This window comes from Agelaius phoeniceus, chromosome 6, assembly GCF_051311805.1.
Source record: "Agelaius phoeniceus isolate bAgePho1 chromosome 6, bAgePho1.hap1, whole genome shotgun sequence".
NCBI classification, from domain to species: domain Eukaryota; kingdom Metazoa; phylum Chordata; class Aves; order Passeriformes; family Icteridae; genus Agelaius; species Agelaius phoeniceus.
In genome coordinates this window covers 30,007,477-30,028,775 of record NC_135270.1, presented here as the reverse complement: position 1 = coordinate 30,028,775, position 21,299 = coordinate 30,007,477, and the positions used below count along the sequence as shown (strand labels likewise).

At 40.0% G+C, this 21,299-nt stretch overlaps 1 protein-coding gene across 7 annotated transcripts in view; it reads left to right on the top strand.

Moving 5' to 3' along the window:
- Positions 1–21,299, top strand: part of SMOC1 (SPARC related modular calcium binding 1) — a 128,867-nt gene that overhangs the window by 57,546 nt on the left and 50,022 nt on the right. For all 7 annotated transcript variants that reach the window (XM_077180285.1, XM_077180284.1, XM_077180282.1 and 4 more), the window contains 2 exons: positions 1,528–1,627; positions 4,050–4,097. In XM_077180285.1, the coding sequence (XP_077036400.1) occupies positions 1,528–1,627; positions 4,050–4,097 (148 nt within the window). The remainder of the gene's footprint in view (positions 1–1,527; positions 1,628–4,049; positions 4,098–21,299) is intronic.

Genomic DNA, 21,299 nt, shown 5'->3' with positions numbered 1-21,299 from the left:
AAAGTAAATGCTTGAGGCAAAATGATTGATTTGCACTTTAGTAAAACCCAAGATAAACAAGTAAAACCCAAGATAAACACGACGTACTGTGTTATAATTGCTCTTAGATCATGTTTTATGTGATATTCAAAGCCTTTAAAAAAAACTGTCATTAAGTCTCTGTACAAACTTTGCTACCTTAGGGCATTGAAGCCAGCTGTCAGCGAGGGGGAATGACTGGTTTTGCTCTGAAGGATCCCTAATGAGGGGACCAGCACAAACACCCCATCACTCTTCTCTTCTGTGTGAAGAGGACTGGAATTGGAAATTGGTTTCAGTGAACTTGTTTGGAAAAAGAGAGAATGAACAGAATCCATTTTACAAGTAAAATAAAAAGGCAGCTTCTGAAATGGTCTTTTCCATTTAATGGCTTTTTTTCCTGAAATGTATTGAAGGAGCCATCTCTAGTTTATAGTAACAGGATGCACTTCTATACCATTTCAAGGTACTGATGTGCACATTTAATTCCAGCTGAAAGTATGCTTGTTAGAAAGAATTTTGGGACCTGTTAGTGTTTACACAGATGCCTGTGCAATGGTAGTTTACTTTTATCTCAAAGATGTCAAAGGCATCCTGAATTTCATCCAGTTGTTGGCTACTCTGGAAGCTGAGGCAAAGGCTGTCATTAGATTTGTTAGGCTGAATGAAATTTTAGTGGTGCTGAATTAATGTTGCCATAGATGTTACTAAGATCAGTCTGCTAGATCAGAACTTACCCTTATTTGAGAGGTTCTGTATCTGAATTCATAATTCTGGTGTCTTTCTGTAGTGAAGGAAGGAACTGGGCAGCTCTAGATATTCAGTTCAGAAGTAGAGCTTTAAAGTCAATCAAGATGAATTTTATACTGTGTACCTTTTGACTCACTAGAACATTCATCAAATGTTCTTAAGTCCATGTCAATATATGAGGAGCTAGCATGTTGGATCTTGCTCCTGCTGTGTAGTTTGACATAGTAACACAACAGAGCTTAAATCTGTCTGGAGAAGGTTTGTTAACCAAGTCAGTATCGCACTTTTCCAGCCATTACTGAACAAAATGCTTCTGAAATGCCTACAGATGCTGCTCTCAAGCAGTGGCTATGGAATTTGGGATAGGGTGGCCTTTGCATAACCCAGTTGGGATGCAGCAGGACAGGTTTTTAATAGTAAACAGTAAGTGGGATGTAGCAGAGGGTGGAATGAGCTGAGACACAACTGCTGCATCTCCCAACTAAAGTGTTCTCAGATGAGTACTTGTAACTTCTTTTGCCTCCTGAGTTTCAGCTGCAGGAGTTGGAGTAGGAGAAATCATCTTTCTTGGGGTGTGGGGGGGTGGTGAGGGAAGAAAAGATAATGATATCCAAGGTAGTCTTCTGTAAGACCTTCTTGCTCTGAAGCATGTGTTTGTGATACCTCTGGGTTGGGACTTTCAGTAAGATGCTGAATGATAATAAAGTGGTTGGTGATAGAGTGAGAAATGAAATGCCTGCTCTTTGTTTTATTAAACAGGTGCAGTGCCATACCTACACTGGATACTGCTGGTGTGTGACACCTGATGGCAAACCTATTAGCGGCTCTTCTGTACAGAACAAAACTCCTGTATGTTCAGGTACTGTGGGACTGGCTTCAGCAAATGATAACGTGATAACCAGAGGGGTGGGGTGAATGCATCCTTCTGAGAGCCCAATCTTTCAGGTGACTTGGCCAGTTTACCCCACTTAATGCTGCACTTTGGACTCTGGCATGTCCACCCTGCAGTTAGGATACAGACACTTCTGCAAGGCTCAGAAAGAAAAACCACTAAGGTGACAACCTGTGGCAGCCAAGGCAAGAGTCAGTGTTGCTGTGTACACCAACACCAAAGATTTGCTGAACGGATGGGATAATTTTTTCCATGAGCTGTATTGTAATGAAATGATTCTTGGGGTGTATTTTGTGGAACATGGAGTAATTTTTTGTACATAGTGATTTCAGTTAATTCATGTAGGTGGTTCTGTGCAAAACTGTCAGTTTCTGGGGTCCTGCTGTTATAATGAATTTGGGTCTTTTGGCCACGTTGCTTAGTTTAGGATCCCTGTGTTTGTGTCACGGGGTGGACAACACTGGGCTTGTGCCACAGCTCACAAGAGGGAGGTCCAGACCCAGGCTCTTACTAATGTTTATTAAGTGATGTGTTTCTGGGCACTCAGCCTGACATTACTTTGCTCAGCATTTTATTGACACCAAATCCACAAGTTTCTTTAAAAAAGAGTAATGTTGTTTTTCTTTCTTCTCCACACCGTTGGATTTGGTACTCCATGGCTCAAGTGGAATGAGATTGGGCTCCAGATCTTCATATGGCCCTGATCAATAGTGGTCTTGTTTTGTGAGCTGTTGTGAACAGTCCTGCTGTGACAACACCACAGTAAACACAGGCAGAGTTGTTCTGTACTTTGGGGAGAATTGAAGGGCAGCACTGGCATTATGCTGCATTCTCACTTTCCTGTCTCCTCCCCAAAAAATTAAAGAAGGAAAAGGCAGTAAGCATAGGAGTATGTTTCTAACATGTTCAGTGATGCCACATGTCTTCATGCTCTACAGTCTGCACCTCAAGGGTTTTTAGTATAGTTCTCCTCTCACACCTTGTAGTGTTTTCCCTTTAAGTAGGAGCATGAGAGCAGTCAAACCTTTAGGACTTTGATTTTTTCTCAGCTTATATGGTGTCCTCTTGGCTGTAGGGTGTTCTGTGGTAATAAGCAAACTTGCACTTATTACTTGTGGTAATAAGTGACTTGCATAAGGGTTTGAGTTGAGTGGGAGAGCTGTGACCCAATGTACCTTGAGGAGATGCTTGGTTTATCACAGGCATGTGAAAAAAAAAATTATTATCCTATTTTAGTCTAAGGTGCAATCCTACAATAATTAGGCTTAAACCTTTAGAATATGACTTTATGACACAATTTCCAGTATATCATTTTGGTAGGGCATGTTTTAGACTTTTACTAATCTATTCAGTTAGTCTTGTGCTGTTTATGAAATCATGTTGCAGAAAAGTAAAGTCATGTTGTACTGTAGGACACAGATGTTAGACATATGATGATTAATACAGAGTTTGTGCTTACTACTTGTAATTCAGCAGTAGATCTCTGATGAACTGATCTGCAAGTGAAAGTGTCCAGGCAATAGTTTACCTTCAGAGGTTGTCTTGATCAGATTCTTGGGGCTGTCAGAGCTACCTTCTTTAAAGCTGACTTTTGATCCGTGTTTCCTGAATGTTCAGTAATCATTAGAATTGTTCAGTAATGGTACTTAGAAGAATTAGTTTCCTGTGAATAAAGCTATTGAAAAAAAAAGTGCTTGTCACAGAATTTTATACACATTGGTAATGGATTTATTTGACTAGCTTTTATTACCTGGTCAAGTTTTAGTAGAAAACTGTGATGAAGCACTAAAGCAGAGTGCAGAACCAAGCATAGAATCATACATACTATGTAAAGATCCAAGTTAAAGTCAACAACCCGAGATGTGTTCTGTTCAAGTACATGCTGGATCTTATTCAGTGTCCCATTTCAAACAGCTGGGGATGTTCTGGGGTTGGTTGAAATCCATTTTCTGCAAATTGTCCCACTTAATCCCTTTCCTCTGGAATACTGAATTCCCTGCACACTCTCCCCATCTGCTTTTGATTTGTCTTTCCTGACATTTGCAAATGAAAGTGACTCTTACTGATCTTTCATTCTTGCCCTTGGATTTATTCCAGGTTTCTTACTAGCATGATGCTCTTTTGAGGTCTTTCAAATCACTAGATCCAGCTACTAAAGATTTCTTGTTTACCCTTATCCCAATTTAATGTCTTAAGGCATAAAACTTCCTTATACTTTTCAATTTGGTTGAAGCCACAGGCTCTTCGAGTCTTAAATGGAGCTGTTGACAAGTAAAATAGATGCTTTATGGGTTGAGATATAGACTGTATTATTGAGACATCATATACTTTGTGTGACCGTACAGCATCTAAATGGATGTTTTTTCTTCTTTTTCTTTCTCCCCTCTAGGTTCTGTAACTGATAAACCATCAAGCCAGGGTAATTCGGGAAGGAAAGGTGAGTGGAGTCCTGTGCTTCACCAACTTTTGTAACAGCAGCTGCCTAGCCAAATCCCTTAAGATAGCTCAGAACATGGGTTCCTAACCAGCTCCAGGGTGCAGGGGTGGATGTGCCACTAGAGCTCTCCTTCAGGAGGAGGAGTAAGATGACTGTTCTGCTCCCTGTGGAGTAGAAAAGGGCGTTCTCTGCTCTGTGCTTCTCAGTTGAGTTAAAGTACAAGAAAGCCGAGCTTCCCAAAGGAATGGCTGCTCCAGAATAACCTCTGCTTGTTCACCTTGAAGTCACATACTGAGCATTGCTCAGTAAGATCCCTAGAGATTAGGAAGGCTGTCAGTATGATCTGTATTCTGGGAAACAGGAGTGCCAGTGTCATGGTTGTGGCTTTGTATGCATTGAAAATTGGGGTTTTTTAACAGTGCATAAAACCCTCTGGCCAGCTGGAGCAGTGCTGGGTTAAACCTTAGCAGTGTTTGGAAACCTCACAGGCATTGCTTCTTCTTCTTTACACTCCTGTCTTCAGTCCTTGCCCTTCCTGAGTAAGGCATTAGATGGGTCATTGTTCTTCTGTGAATATTCAGAGCTCTTCCCTGTGTCCTCTGGTTTGCATTCGCTGCAATAGTTTTGGGAGGGTTCACCACTGAGGTATACATTGAGGAGCACTCAAATATGTCTTTGGGCCTTTTCCACACCCTAATTTTCAGCCTTTTTCCCCTCTAGCCCCAGTGGAGAGTCAAGTTTTGAGTTTGTCTCCGTACTCCAGGAAAACTGTGCTGAATGCATCCTCACTTCTGCTGGTGAGGATGAATGCTCTGTCCTGGGAGAAGTTCCTGTTTTGACAAGCAAAGCAGGATTTTTAGTGCTAACTCTCTAAACCAGTTATTCCTGACACTTCAGAATGAAGGAAAACACTGACTTTGATACCAATACTTTGAGGGACATCTTCCATGCTGGGAATGTCAATCAGGTCCTGAAAACACTTAATGGGGATTCGATTGCTCTGTTCAGAGTAGAGATGTATTTTGAGCATATCTGCTCTGCAGCCTATTGCTTGTATATAATAGCTTAAGGTAAGGAGAAGAAATATGCAAGGAAAACTACTTAGCTGAGACTGAATACTGAAGCCTGTTTCTTATTTTACATAAGGATATGTCTCTTTAAACGTGTAATTATGCATTAATGTGTAATTGGCACCTGAACACATGGTTATAATTCTGTTAATGCAATCATTGCCAGTCTAGCCTGAAGTACAAGCAAATCAAATAGCTCTTGAAATCTGCATTATTTTGGAGTTATTTGTAGACTTTTTACCTGGGTAGTCCTGGTCCGTTCTAGAATTGAAAGCAGCTGACATTGGTTTTCATGAGAAACAGGAGCAAAAGGGGAAAACATCTGAACTTGTTTTTTCTTCTACACTCCCTTTATTAACTCAAGGGTTGGAACATGCAAAAAGAAAACTGTAAATGGTATGACTAATTTAAAATTTGTAATATAAATTGATTCTCCTTGGTGCTGCCTGTGGCATCCTGTTTCAAGGACGGTATGCTTGGTCATGTGGCTGCAGAAACGTCCTGTGCAGTAGCTGTCAAAGGGGAGACGTTTCCCTTTGGGCCAGAGTGCTTCAAGCAGTCATGTAAACTTTCTGTCTTCTGCAGTTCTGAATCTGTTCATATCTGCTAGAAACCCACACATTAGCAAGTCTGACCCTATTCCATCATGTTAGAAAAATACTTATGAAAAGCTATTTAATGGGTCTTTTAAAATCAAGAGGGCTGTTAGAAGCTGTAATAATTTGGTTTAAACTTTGATGGACATAGCATTACTTTTTCATCTTGTGGTGAAAATGACTAATCTAAAAATGAATTCGTCCTTCTCATCAGTTGGTTTTTTTTTTTTTTTTTTTTTTTTGCCTTAAGTTACCTTGATTCAAAATTCCAGTATCAAGTCGTTTTGGAAGGAAGCTGGAATCAAGAACAGCCTGACTTTCTTGAAGCAAGGTGGTTTCTGCAGGTCTGGCTTCTCTGATGGCAAGCCAGCATGAACATAACCATTTGTTCTAGCTGAGTGTTCAGACACTTGTTACAAAGATTGCCCTTTGCAAGGTGACAAAAAGGGCAGGAGGAAGAGAGGTCCAGCAGGAACTGGGTCAGTGATGACTCTTCTGTTGTAGAGGCACAGCCTGGAAACTTCTGATACCTCATTGGGCAACTGCCATCTGATTTGAGGGCTTTTGGAATTTTCCCATTGCATAGCAGACTCCTCCCTCTCTCCATCCCTGAGTGAGGATCTTATAGTGAAAGAACATATCTGGCACAGAATAGGTACTCTGAGGAAGACAAAGAATAGCTAAGACTTTCAAAAGTGATTTCTTTTTCTCATTCATACAGGAATGTAAAATATGAGCTAATAAACTTCGTGCCTTTCAAGTCTTCAGGGCAAAAGGGTGGAGGCTGCTCTGCCTTAGAAACAGTGTGGATGGGTAGGCTTATGCTACTGGGTAATAAATGAAGACTTTACTAGCATACTAGCTCGACTTTAGAAGAAGCAAATTAATGTTGGAAAGAGAAAAAGGCTGGTTATTGGTAATAACTCTTTCTCCAGATCTTTTGCCCTCTTTTCCTTCCTGTTAAGCTCCCATTTTTGGTGCTCAGTAGGTATGTTGGAGTACCAGAAGATACGAGGTAACACATGATTCCACTCACAGGCTCTCTCATTACTGATGAGAAGAAAACAAAATGGCTTCACATTCATGTGGCTTGGCATGTAGTTCCAGAAAGTGGTTCTGTGGAGCTTTCTGCAGAGAACAAGCAAGCATGCTGGCAAGAGATACTTCTTTCAAAATTCCGTGCTCTGGTTATCCATATTTACATTACTGCTATTGCTGTGTGATGCAATGCCAGTTAGTCATACGATTTGCCCCATAAGGTAATTTAAATCAAATTAATTGGCACCAAACCTAAAAGTTTAAAATAGGCCATATTGATTTTTTTCTGAGAAGTGTTCAGTTACTGTAAGGCAGAGCAGACCTGGGCCTGGGGAGATGGAGGTGTGTTTGCATGAGGTGGAATGGAAGCCCAGGCCCTCCAGGGCATGCTTGATTTGTGACTTTGCAGCTCAGACACTTACCCATGTCCTTTTAGTGCTGAATTTTTCCCATAAGCGAAGAACAAGTTCCCAAGAAATGTAATTGCTCTTCAGTGAGATTAGGATATCCAGAACCTGCTTTTGCTCTTTGTACAGTCCTTTCTCATAAGGAGCTTCTTGCATTAATTTGCTCCAGTTGCTGCTTAGTTTGATGGTCCTGAGACATAGGAAAATGCATGCTGTCCTCTAGAGGTCTGGATCTCCCCAGTCTCTCCCGCTAGGACGTTGTTAATGTTTTAAGAAGCAGTGAAAGGCATCCTTGGAGCCAACCTTACTGGATTTCTTCCCTGCCTAAAGAATGCAGAGCATTCCTTTCCAGCCACAGGGACATTGTGCCATACTTTGAGACAAAAGAAGTAAACATGGAACAAAATAAAGTTTTCTTTTCTTTATCTGGAAAGTGTTGGGGCTTTAGCTCAGATTTAGCATTTTGCAATCAGGAGTAGTGTCTTTACAGTCACCAAGAAGGTTTTAAAAGTAGTCTGGTTAGGAATCAGAGTGATATAAAAAACAGCCATGTAACTGCTTATCTCTGTAAATTCACCTGGTCTTCCTTCTTAAAACTGGAAACAGTGAATTAAAAGTGAGTGAAGAGGAAATATATTGAAGTGGGGATAGTGAGTGAAGAGGAAATATATTGAAGTGGGGATACTGGTTCATTAATGGTAGTTTACAGTTCTGGACACTGTATGATACCATTTTCAAACCAACTGAATGAAGGAAGTGGGAAAGGATGGATCCCAGTAATCTGGGATTTAAAGGTGATTCAACTGCAGGGTAAATTTGGGCAGGAGTACCTTTCAGTGTCAGTCATGAAGAGTCTTGAGTAGTATGAACTCCCTTTTTCTTTTATAAAGTCTTTTGCAGTGCAAAACGTTCCAGGCCTGTTTTGACTTGTCTTGTTTCCCTATTGCAAAAGCTGACAATAGCATCTGCAGTTGCCTGAACAGTTGTTGGTGAAATGTAAGCTCTGATGGACCTGCAGAAAGCAAAGCCCAGGCTCAGCTTGTTGTACACTTACTGTCTTATGTGTAGACATGACTCTTGTATGGAGCTGCAAAAAGCTTTTTCTCAGTGAGTTTTGCAGCATACAAGAAAACACTGAAATGGTTTGAGAAACTTAAGATGAGCAACTTGAAGTTCCTGCTGAGAAACCTAAGATGAACAACTTGAAATTCCTGCAAATTTAACATGTAGAATTGGGTTCCTTTTTGTGGGTTTAACTGTCAGAAATTAGTTTAAAGGCAGGCTTTGTTGGCAGGAAAATCCTGGGCTGCAATTGTAGGCAAGTTGGCCTATTCTGTGGCTTTTTTCATGCTTTTTTCCAAGAGTCTTACCTCTAGAAAATGCTAATGGCCCAGTTATGGAGCCAAGAGACTGAGCAATTTGAATCAGTAATGAGCCATTCGTGTGAGTCAGTAATTAGGCTGAGCGGTAAAGGGCGAACACTCTCCTCAGGCAAACCCAAGCAAAGGAGGCTTGTGCTGATGAAAATAAATGGAGCTGGTTGTACCTGGGGACCTGGAAGCTTTTTCTGCTGGTGGTAAGAAGTCAGGTGCAGCTGGCCCTAATTCACCTGCCCTCAGCTTGGAGGGAGAGGAGCACATGGCCTCCACAGGGGCTCGAATGTCTCACAGAAGACAGATAATACCTTGACAAAAACTGTCAAATTGAATTGTGACTAAAATATCAGACTGGGTCTTTGGTCTTCACCTTCTCCAGATCTTTCTGGATTCAACCCAGTGCTGTGTATTGAAACACAACTGTGCTGTTGCACAAATCGAGCTTCAACTGCGTCTCCAGCCTCGTAACACAGAAAATGCTTTGGTGTCTTTAGCAGTTAAGGGAGAATACAGCAGAAGAATACTGTGTGGCCTTCATCAGTAAGATAAAGTAAATACAAGTTTATCGAGGCAATATGAAGTCAAGTGATGGTTCTAGTTGGTGAACACCATCTTATGTTTCATTTCTTGCAGAACATTAGCAGGTAGCAAGTCTGCAGACCTACCAAAACAATTCATCTGGATCCCTTATGTTTAGTGTATATATTTAAATAAAAAATATATACTAATTTAGAAATCTAGATGGAGAATTTTCATGCAATTATCATTTTCTGAACTGTTTAACTTCATCATGTAATGTTCCTAGACCAGGACTGATGTGTTTTTCAGGTCTTTTATGGGTAAAAGGTACACATGTGCTGAAAATGTGCACAATTTGATGCTTGTGGATATAGCTGGGTGTGTAGTATAGCTCAGTGGAAAGTCAGACTGTACTATGCATATGTATTAAGTCTGCTTCCTGAAAGCAACCAATTTGCTATATGTGTGTGCTACAAGAGTGCTGCAAGTCCTTCAGATGAGCAAAAGCTTGATTTGTTCTACCACACATTGATGGTGACAGTTTCTCAGTCTACCCTGTTAAAATCAGGGAGTTATGAAACAATCTATGGGAGAAACATGAATATGTGCTGCTTTTTGTGAAACTAGGATAAGAGCTCAGTTGACTGAGAAGTTATGGGGTTAGTGTAAAAAAAAAAGGCAGTCCTGCAATAGCTCAAGTGAGCTGTGAGCAAAATTTCTGTAGATGGAATTTGTAGCACATAAGATTTTGCTTAGCTCATATTTATATTTCCAAGCAAGCTTAGCAGTGGAATTGAAGTTTGCTTCCCTATTATAAGAATAGTTCTGTAAAAAATACTCTTAACTTAATCAGTAGGTTTGCCAGCTTGTAAATAGTCAGAATTCTCCCTGGTTCCTATTGCTGTTTCTATACTGTGTATCATCTACAAAATTATTTATTAAGTTCCAGTTAAATGTAACTGTAGAAAGCAAGTCAATTTCACAGGTATGGTAGACTATAGTTTTCCAACATAACAGATTTTATTAGATAGCAAGAACTCAGCCTTTAAATGGGAATTGTGATCAATTTTTTGAGAACAGAGGAATGTAATTTTACAATACTGTGTATATTGGATAACTTTTCCAGAGCAGAGCAATGTTCTAAAAAGCACTTAGATATATCACATGAAGCAAACAGATTTTTGAAATATTAAAGTCTAGAAGTAAAACTTCAAATTTGTTACATAAACAGTAGAACTGAAAACAATCCTTTTGGTTCCCCACATCGCTGCCTTGTCTGAAATTGTTTAGTTTTCATCAAGACTTTTTTGTGGGCCTCAGAACATATGTATCAAATTTGAGACTGAAGAAAGTTTCATTGGCAAGTATAAAAGAAGGCAAATTCTGTTTTAAAGTGTATTTTGTTTGATACAATGCAAGAATTCTGCTTTCATCTATAAAGTAGCAGTTCCAATCAGTAGCTTAGTCTATATAATATGACTTAATAAAATTGTAGTTTACAAGTGTTATTATAGCAATCTACAGACAAGTCCTGTCTGTAATGTCTTAAGAACAGCTGTAAAGGTTTTTAAATTATTAAGTCATAGTATTGAGCAGCCTGGTGAGTAGATCTAATAAGTAGACTAGCAATTGATTAAACAACATCTGTTAAGGTATTATTAACTGTTTATGTGCTATACATGGATTTCTGGTGTCTGATCATTGCAGCTTGCAGAGAAATTGAATAAATTTGGGGTCTGTCAGTTGGTTTTGTCGTTAAAATACTTTATGTAGGCTCAAAACCTTTTCTCTTTTTAAAGAGTTGTTGACATTATTCTTCTCATGCTTTACACAATCTAGACATCTGAATGTTAGTGTTGTTTTCTTTCAAATCAGAGTAATGCACCAGGAAATGTGTTTTGTCATGGTGCAGGTGTTTGGTCAAGGGGCTGGAAATACTTTTCTTTCAACTTCTTTGCCCCCTGAGCTCTGTCAAAGTTTCTCTATAAGAGAAATAAACTATGAAATTGTGATGGGAAATCTTGAATGCATGCAGACCATGTGTGCCCTTAAATAAGGTAGCGAGAAGCTGGAGAGACAGCCCCAATGTTTGTTCAAGTTCCTGGGATGGCACCTAGGGGAATTAAAGCTTCTTTACAACAGATCTATTTGGAATAATAGCTTTCCTCTGTGTGCTCATCTGGACTTTTCTTCTATGTTCACTGCAAGGGAGCTGTACTGCAAAATGCTGTGATAAAGGCTAAGCATGGGAGAAGTCTTCCCCACAGACTGAATTTTTTTAGGCAGTGTCCATGTCTTTTATTGCATGTTCCTGTGCTCAGTTTCTGATGGGACCCTCAGGTGCTGCAGCAAAGCAATTTGTGTAAGGACTTGACAGGTTTCATCTCGACTGTTCAGCTTCTCACAAATATGCTATTAAATGAGATTATTCTAAAAAAATAGCTGTCTCTGGTTCATTTTGAACAGTACATCTGTAGATATCTGGCAGTCTGTGACTTGAGGATTGACCTTAACCTTTAAAATAAAAATATTTCAGTGTTGAGAAGGTGTTGTTACTTCTACCGTGTGTACACTGACATGCTTTATTCTGTACATAGACATTTCCTTCTGAAGCAGATTAGGTCCTTTGGAGGTCCTTCCAGCAGTATTGTTACTGTATCTGATTCCCTCTGTTCTCCCTTCCCTCACAGAGAAGAACTGTTCCTTTGGTGTCATAATCAAATAGAAAACCTCCTTTAGACTCAGATTCTGGAGTGAAAGAACTGGGGCTATGTAGTTAGAGAGCAAAGTTGTGCTTACTCACTAAAGCTCTGACACTCCTCTTTAATGATCCAGGGAGGAAAAAAACCTGTGGAAACAAGCAGTGGAAAAACATATATTCCCCCTCCCCTCCTTTTTCTTCATTTTCACACATGCAATACAGATATAACAGTGAGGTATCCATTCTCTTTGCCTGCAAGGAAATGAAAAGGCGTATTGTAAGCCCAAGGCTAGTCTGGTTGTCAGCCAGGAATGAGTCCTCTAAAGGAGAAAGGGAGAGGGGCTGGCGAGAGAAGAGGCTGGAAATGAGGAGCTGGAAGGGGGAAAGCACACTCTGACATAGGTTGGCTGCACATGGCTAGAGGTGGCAGGGGTCTTGTGCTTCCTCCGTATGCAGGTGTTGGAAGAAAGGAAGGCAGCTTATACACAGGCATGTGTCTGGGGGAGCAGGGTCAAAAATTTAGACTATTTACTTAATCCCTTGGAAAGGCTTTTTTCTCTTCTGTTTTCTTTTTGTGTTTAACAGACTGCTTTACAGGGGACACGTGTGGTAATTAACACATGCAGCTGTAGGGCTTCAGCCATATGTCTGAATTTCAAATGGCCATTGATCTGGCAAATTTGCTGCTGCTGTCTCCAACCCCCCACTTACAGGCCTTGAAGATGTGGGAGAATTTATAGAGTCTTTACCTTGAAGAGACCAGAGCTAGAAGGAGAGCAGTGAAGGGGAATGTGAGTGATACTGGGGAGAGAAAGAAGAGTGGTACTGCAACCACACCATTCCATGCCCCTTGCCCCAGCTCACTGTATATTATCAGGTAGCTTCAGAAATGTTTCCAAAGCTAGGGATCTTGTTATTAGTGTATATAAAGCTTGCATAACAATTGTTAATTTTTTTTACTTGATCAGAATCACAGTGTTTCTTTAGGCATTTTAGATGTGCTCCCTTTTCCACAGCTGCAGCTATCTGGGCTCTTGCACAGCCTAGAAATGACAAGGTGGTATTTGACTGTGGACTTTGAGGAGCCTTTCAGGAGAGGTAGTTGAGGAGGGGTGTCTGTTGGACTGTATGGAAACAGAGAATGCTTCACATCAAAGCAGCGGCTCCTGGAAAAAAAGAAAAAAAATGATATATTGTAGGTAGAATAAAACCAGAGAGGCTAAACTAAACAATCATAAGGTGGTTGTTGCTTTTGCCAGCAGTGATCAGGCAGCTGTTGACAGTGCTATAGAGCTTTTTGCAAACTTAGCACTTGACATTGCCCCAAACTTTGAGCAAAAAATATTGCTATGAGATACGGTGCCTTAAGCAAAATATTTCTTTGTGTGGAAACTTTTTTGCTCACTGTTTTATTTCAAATGTCACTCAAGGCAGTGAACCAAATGGAAGATGGTTCAAAATTAAGATACTGCAGCTTAAAATTCTGCAGTATCTATAATACTTCTAGTGTTTACAGGGTGAGATATAAAAGAGTTCTTCTACCAAGTACGAAGCTATAAAAATGTTAAGCATCTCTTCCTCTACTTCCTGTCCTTCAGTCTATTTTTAAACATTCTCGGTGCTAGCTATTGCTGATTTCTTGATCTCATCACTCACTCTACAGCTTAAGTAATGCTGGCACTTTAGAGGTGTTTCGGCTTTGGATTAAAAAAAAAAAGTCATCAACAAACACTCCGAACTAGTCCAGCTTTTGCTGACTGTGATTTACCCAGCCTGTATAATATTGGTAGTCTGTTTCTCTGTGTTGTGCCTCTTCTCTCCAGTTTGCCTGTGAAGCTTAGTGCCAGGACTGTGGAGCAGCCATGTATTACGTTGCCTGCTCCAGCTCACCACCCTTTTCTCAGTTCATTAATACAGACAGTACTCCTTCTTGGAACAAGACGGCCTTGCATCCCTTCTATGGGTTGGCAATAGCTTTTCCAAGTAATTTTGTTGTAGCCTATATTGATATGCATTTGGATGCAGTTTTTATTGCACAGAAATAGAGCCTAATTCTTCTTTATTCAGTGTTTATTACAGCTTATTTCCTTTCAATTGTTAATCTCCCTGAAGAATAAGGTTATTTCAATTCTTCCCCTCATCTTCATTACCTTGATCCTTTTCTGTAGAAAAAAAAAGGAAGTGCTGGATTTACAGCTGTATAATTGCTGAGTTGTATTTACCACACAAAGCTTTTCTATGCCATTTGACTTGTGAAGGTGTCTGCTGGTCAAAATGAGCCTTGGAGACTCTGCTTTGAAACTGCCTGCCATCCCTACAGCCAGCTGCCATTGGTACTTGGTAAATATGTCATCATTCCTCAGCAAATGTATTAAGTAGTCATGCTTTTTGGTAATAGGTAGTTTTTGGTGCTATGTGTTATGACCATACCAAGAAACCATTTATTCCCCCTGATTCTTTCAGCTGTGTCTCCATTTCCCCTCAGGTATGTGTCTCAGTAGGGGATGGCATTAGACTCTTGAAGGACAGCTTAAGTACACAGCTGAATGAAAAATATTCTTTGCTCCCATTGGGAGCCTCTTTCTGCAGGCTGTATGTGGTTTCTAGTTTTGAAGGCATTCCAATAGCCTTCCCAGGTGTTGTCCTAGCTGATTTTTTACGTACTGAAATTGCTGCTGGTTCATAAGGAGAAGAGCCGCTTTCCATGGTGGCCGAGATTCTTTTCTTTAGCAGTGCAGAACATTGCTAGCAGCTGTGAAACATCAGTCTGCAATGACAGGCAGGCTGAGATCCTGTCTGAAAACTTACCAGAGGACGGAAGCAGAGCCTGGAAGCTGAGCTGGGACTCTGAGCTTTGTTCCCCTTCTCCTTTCTCAACAAGCAGTTGAACTAGAGTGTTTAAGCATTTTTACGTTGCTGGTGAGGATGGGCTCATAGCTTGTCTGCTGCTACATACTATGTCCTGAAATCTTCTTAATTATTCATTTTTCGTTATTATTGTGAAATAAACATACAAGTCAATATGTGGCACTTACATGTAGCATTTCTAGGTAAGCTGTTCAGTAGGGCTAATGGACTCTAGTCCAAGGAGGGATTTTAGTGTTGTCCCTGCTGCTACATAGCTTATTTCAGAAGATATATGAACAAAGTAAAAGAATGAATTTTGAAACCATGGCATTAGGAATATGGTTATCTTTCAAGGTAAAAGTGTTGTATAGGTTATACAGTAATTGAAAAAAGAAAAAAAGAGAACATTTTGGTTTTTAACTCAGTAAAGTAGCCAGAATGACAGTTGGGTAGAAAAATGCAGCAATACCAGGGAAATAGTCCCTTCTTCCAAAAAATTGCAGTACTTTAACTATGATGGAAGGGAAGGGACTAAGCTCAAAGGAAGAAGGGCTTGAATCTAATAGAGTGGAAATGGTAGATTAAGAAAATTACTTGTATCTTAGCAGCTCCCTCAAGAGCCTTTGAATGGATATGCAGGTTCTTTTTTTTTTTCTTTTTTTTTCTGCTTTTCCTAGCAATTTGAGCCACTCTGGAAGTGAACTTAAAGTTTTTTACTTAAATCAAGACAACTAAAATCACTGGAAGCCTAGCTGTCACTCTTTGAGACAGTGACATAACTGGAGGCTTGGTTCTATAGGTCAGAGCTGATGACAAGAGCATGTATTTCTAAGTCACAGGATGATTTCTGTTTGCTTAAGGAATAAAACTGCTGCTGGGATTGTTACAGAAGAGTGAGAATAATAAGCCTCTGAAAGTGGGGGAGGGCAAGTGGGGACAATGTCTTCACAGCTTGACACTGATTCCACATTGGTCAAAAAGAACGCTTTTTGTGCAAATCTAAACTGAAGATGGTCTCAAAAGGAACCTGACCTTTATTACCTACTTCACCTTTTTAACAGATAAGGTTCAAATCTGGCCTTGGGCATTTATTTTTCCTATTACTTCCAAATTTTTGAAGAGACCTATTTTGCCTTTTGGGAAGGAGTTTGGCTGTGAAGTCTGAAAACTGCAGTAAGGTAAATCTATGCACAGTAACAGGTCTTCTCCATTTAAGCTTCCTTGCATTTGACCTCAAAAATGCTCTGATAACCAAACTAAAATCTGATCATATGCTTCTTTATCCCATATCTTATGTGCAAATTGCTTTTATAGAGAAGATCATCTCTGTGTTGGAGTTTGGCCCAGAAATGAACTGAGAATTCTGGCTCTAAATAACAGGACTATGTGCAGATTCCTTATTCTGAGTTACATCTGTACTCAGGCTACCTGTGGGGTACTGCTGCTTCTTGTCCAAAAGTCCAAGCCTGAAAAATTGGTTAAGACTGCAGTTTACTGTTTACAATTTGGAGAGAAATTGGTGGCAAGCCAAGAAATCTTATTTCACAGGTTTTGAGGTTTTGAATCCCTCACTTATTACTCAGTAGAACAAAAGAGAGATCACACAAACTTTTGGCTCCCTCCTGTCCTCCTAAATTAGTTGATTGCGCTATATTGGGGATTTTAGCTTGAGAAAGGGGAGAGCAGAGGGTGAGTCTCAAGTTTGAATTAGGTGAATGCTCTTAAATAATAGCTTTAATAATCTTTAGGTAGTTTGTCTTCTGCTTGGAAGCATGCCCATACACTTGAGAAAAATGTTCTTTGGAATGCTACATTTCTGTAACTGTGTTAAAACAACAACTTTTCACAAGTAGTGAAGCAAATTTACATGACAAGAAAGTTCACTAACGGCTCAGCTTAATTCTCTGATCGTTATATCTTTATTTGCTGGTTCAAATAACATGTAGTATCTCTGCATTGACACCAAAATCCCTAGGAGTTTTGCCATCAAAATGGTAAAGTGTAATGGCTCCATTTTCAACTGCCTTGTCTTCCGTGCAGCAGTACTAGGAAGATGTTTTTTCTCCCCAGAAAGGTTTGCACAACTTACAGAAGGGAGTCAGGTATTATAAGCGGTAATTACCTTAAGGGCTTGGTTCAACCTGCAAAGTTCAAATCTGAATCTGGATCTGAACTTTCCCAGAGGCAGGGGGTGGTTTTGGACATTGTATTGGTGTGACCTATTATAGTGCAAGCTCTGAAATGAAGGTCCAGATGTGGGCTGGGATTTTGTGTCTTTCCAAGTATGAGACATTAAGAGTCACTTTTACATGACACATAATTGAAATAAGATAAAACTGGATCTCGTGTTGGGGAGGGTGTCTACAGCATTATGTTTGAAGGGTAATACCTTGCTATATCTTAATTTTTCAAAAGAAGCTGTTTAAAGGCTGTAAAGAATGAGAGGTTAGAGGGGAGGTTTCTTTTGGCTAATTACTGTAGAATGCCTTTAGAACTTAGACTGTAAATAAGGACTTTGGATTTTAGAGAGATTCTGTCTGAAACTCAAGATTCAATAGTTTTAAAGCCACTGAACCCCAGAGACTAGAGCATTGCTATTAATGAGTGCTGCTCCAGACTGCTTTTGACACGTTTGCTTTTGAAGGACCAGACCCAGGAAGAGGGAGCTCTTTGTTTGTGGTCAGAATAAACTCATTGTACACCCAGACAATTAACTCTTCAGTCAACTTGCCAGCCTCTGTAAAGCACTCCGCTCCCCTCTCTGTCTACCTCCAGTTCTATTCAGACACTTAAGCACACCAGTGTTTTTTGTTTATTATTCTGAAAAAGTCCTTCACAAGAATAGTCGAGCAGATCAACATTGTCCTCCCAGCAGCATTTATCTCCGCTTGGCAGTGAGTGTGTCAATCAGGAATCAAAAAGCCAAACAGAGGAGGCTTTGAATTGTGTCACAGGGGTCAGAGTTACTTCCAGCTGTCTGTGCATGGGATAGGCTTTCTTGCAGGGCAAAGAATTATGCTGCCAAACAAACACTGAGTACATTGGACACAAAGTCCTTGGGGCTTCAGTGGCTTTTTTCATGTTGATGCACCTGCGAGAGAGATGTGAGAAGGAAGTGGGGGGAACTAATGCCTTCCAGAAGGCACAGGGAAAGGCTCCTTATCCTATCTGGTTGATATCTGGAATGCAGTGCTGAAGTAAAGGCTGCCCACATCCATATGGCATACAGAATAGTTGACATAGGAACAGAAAAATTACTGCAGTGACAGTGCAAGTCAACCTTTGCACTCAGGAGCCCATTAAGCCCCACAGAGCCCTTGAATGTTTGGCAGTTAGGCATATTTTCCCCTTTCTAAGCAAAATTTTACTTCACTTTTCCATGTTCAAGTGTTTGGGGGTTGTTATATCCAAAGGCAGCACATTGCTGCTGTTTCTTAAAATTAAAGCAATAAAAAGTGAGAATGTGGCTTTTGCTTATTTGATTTAAAAAGCTGTTTGGTTTTTTTTGTAACAGCTGTGGGATCTCCATGCATAGAAGTGGTTGGACTTGATGATCTTGGAGGTCCTTTTCAACTTAAATAATTCGATGGACAGGAGTATGAAAACTTGGCAGGGAGGTCTATCTGCACTGGTGTGTTTCTATTTCAGCTGCTTGCAAAAACTTACCTCGATTGGCCAGATTGAAAGAATTTTCTTTGCATGAATGCTAACTTTCTGCACTTATGTTGGCAATATATGTCTGTACACAGAAGTTGCATAGACTATTAAATTAATTGTGACTTGCTGAAATTGTTTCATTTAATGTAGGGAAGGATTGTGGTTAAGGCAACAATTTGCACCTCCCCTGCAATACTAGAAGGGACATGTATTTTTGTCTAAGACCCTATGTAGTGCAAACACAGCACACAAGTTTTGTTGTCTTTTTTCTTTTTCTTTTTTTTTTTTTTTAATACTTTAAAATACTCTGGATCTGGGGGTAATACATAAAAATGTCAAAGTCAAAACTGCATCTTCAAGATTCAGGAACTGCATGGATACATGGAACCTAATTGACCTGGCAGCTCTTTGTTTGTCTGACCAGAATTACTAAAGCTGCAGGAATGAGTATGTATGACTTGAGTCCCTCAGGAGTACTGGAGCCTAGGAAAGCTCTTCTCTCTTGCTGTAGACTTGACGTGTTTGCTGAAGGTGGACTTTGCTGCATCAAACAGGACCTGCTAAGAGTTCACTCATTGTCCTGGCTCCCTGTGCTCTAAGTTGCCTATTTAGCTCCAGCTGTGCTCTCTAATGACTCAGCCAAAACCAGATGATGGTTAGTGAAGGAGCCACTTGACACTGGAAGAAAGCTACCTCTTCCCAGAGCAGAGCTATGCACTTAAAATTGTCATCTGCTTATTCTGTCTGTCTGACTCAAGTCTGGGAACCATTGATGTTCAAGCTATAGACTTTAAAAAAAGATTAGATTTTGTATACAGCTTAGATGATTGACTCCATAAACATCTGTGCTCTTCAAAATGGAAGTAATGTTTACACATTGCCTCATGGATTCCAGTCAGGACACAGCATTAGCCTCCCACATCACATCTCCTACCCAGGAAAAATATACTCACTGGGCACGTAATCTGAGTACCTGCATCATCACATTAGCAGTCCAAGACCTATGTGCTTCCCCAGCAACATCAACCTTCAGTACATCACTTTTATCTCCTAACTTTTCTCCTTTCTACAGCTTCCATTAGGTAGCTTAAGTTGAGAATGGTGATTCACAGCAGCAGGCAGTTACTTCACATTTTTCCATAGTAATAATGCTTTTTATGTCAAGGAGTTTACTTTTCTCATGACATAAATCTAAGTTGCTCATGGCCTTAGTGCTTGTCACTCAGAGTAAAATGGTCACTTTAACAGGTGTCGTCCTTCTCCCTCAACCCCAGTGTACACTACAGTCATTGCAGATGTGGATTCTTGCTGGATGTTTTGCAAGGATAAGACATGGGGAAGGGTATTTTAGTGAGAGCATAAAGACTTCTTGCCCAGCACTAGTAGTAGATCAGGATGTGCAAGTAATTGTCCCTGTTTCAAGTCAATGTCAGTCAAGTGCAATAAAAACTGTTCTTGCTTATGAGCTTCTGACAGTAGTAGAGGAAGTGGAATTCTGATTTATATCCAAGATACCTTAATGTGAAAATGCCTTAGGGAATCTTATTTAGACCTGCCCGTTTCACTCTTGTCCTGTGGAAAGATAAAAATACCATTTTAAAATTGACAGCAATTGAGCCAGAAAAATCTGCTTAACTTTTGCTAGTGTACCCTAGGAAAAGGACACTTACTGGAGGAGTTTTATAGCTTTAAAATATCCCATGAGGAGGTATTCTGGTGAGTGATACTGTCTGTAGACAGTGGTCTTGGAAAAAGAAAGTGGGTATTCATGCGGGGTTGTAAAACTTGGAAGAGAAGTATGCAGTGAACTCCTCCTCAAGGCTCGGAAAATATTCTGCAACCAAGGGATGTGGTTCTGAATGATATGATTTCTGATCTGGAGCATTGCTATCTAGAGGGATTAAGAAGTAACACTTGATCTCTTTAATCTCTGTGACATGCTGTGTATAAGGAACTATTGCAGTGGCATGCCTCTTTTGAAAGTGTGGAATTTAACAGCTCTTTGAAGAAAGGAAGAGACTGTACCCAGTGAACATACTTCATTGCCTTTGTACCCAAAGTAACAGTATTATGTACTTCTCATATAGTATCACAGGAGACCTTATGCCTCTGGAATAGTGAGGGGTTTTGTTATATGTTGAAATTTTTATTTCAGGAATACGAAATGTTTTTTCGAAACTTTCAGGTATGTAAAATAGAACTTATGCCTTGTTTGTGAGGAGCAAACAGGCCAGTGGAACAAATGCTCAGTGTGACAAATGGAGTATTGAGCGAGAGGAAAAATCAAATAAGAGCAGGCAAGTATTAGGGTGGCTTTTCTGCCGAGAGGGAACAGCAGTGAAACTTGATGTAAGCTAATTTGGAACACTGAGACTTGCTGAGAATTCTCCAGTTTAAGAAAAAAAAATTGGTAGTTTCAGAGTAAGAAGCTGGCAGCTGGGAAGTGAGCATGGTGTTTTTAATGAAGTGCAATTTTTGTCTTTTATGTGACTATTTCATGACCTTTAAAAAACAATCAGAAATATCTCTGGCTTTTGATTTTTGAAATATGGTGAATGTAATTACAGAGCTCTTGTCTATTGCATTTTTTTCTTGTATGTCTGATGAAAGAACTGTACTCCCTTGAACAACAGGGGAGTAATTATACTTCTCTCTATTTGCAAAGCCCTTAATACTGTGCTGGGTGCTGCTACAATGTGGACTTAGTGACAATTTGGCCTTAGTAATCCAGTAAGGAAATGATTGTGTAATCCATTGAGCCATTTTACTGAGATTATCCTAAACAATAGCTTTTAACTGAAGGGTTTGTTTAATACTCTCCAGTAGCTTAATGGCTAACTTCATACAAAAGCTGCTGCAGAACTCTCTTTAAGAAGAATGTATTTGACAAATTGTAGTTGCTGCTGTGTTCCTTGCACATACATGAATGTGAAAGAATCCCCCTGAACCTGAAACATCCTGTGTTCTGCCAAATTTCAGGTAATGATTTGG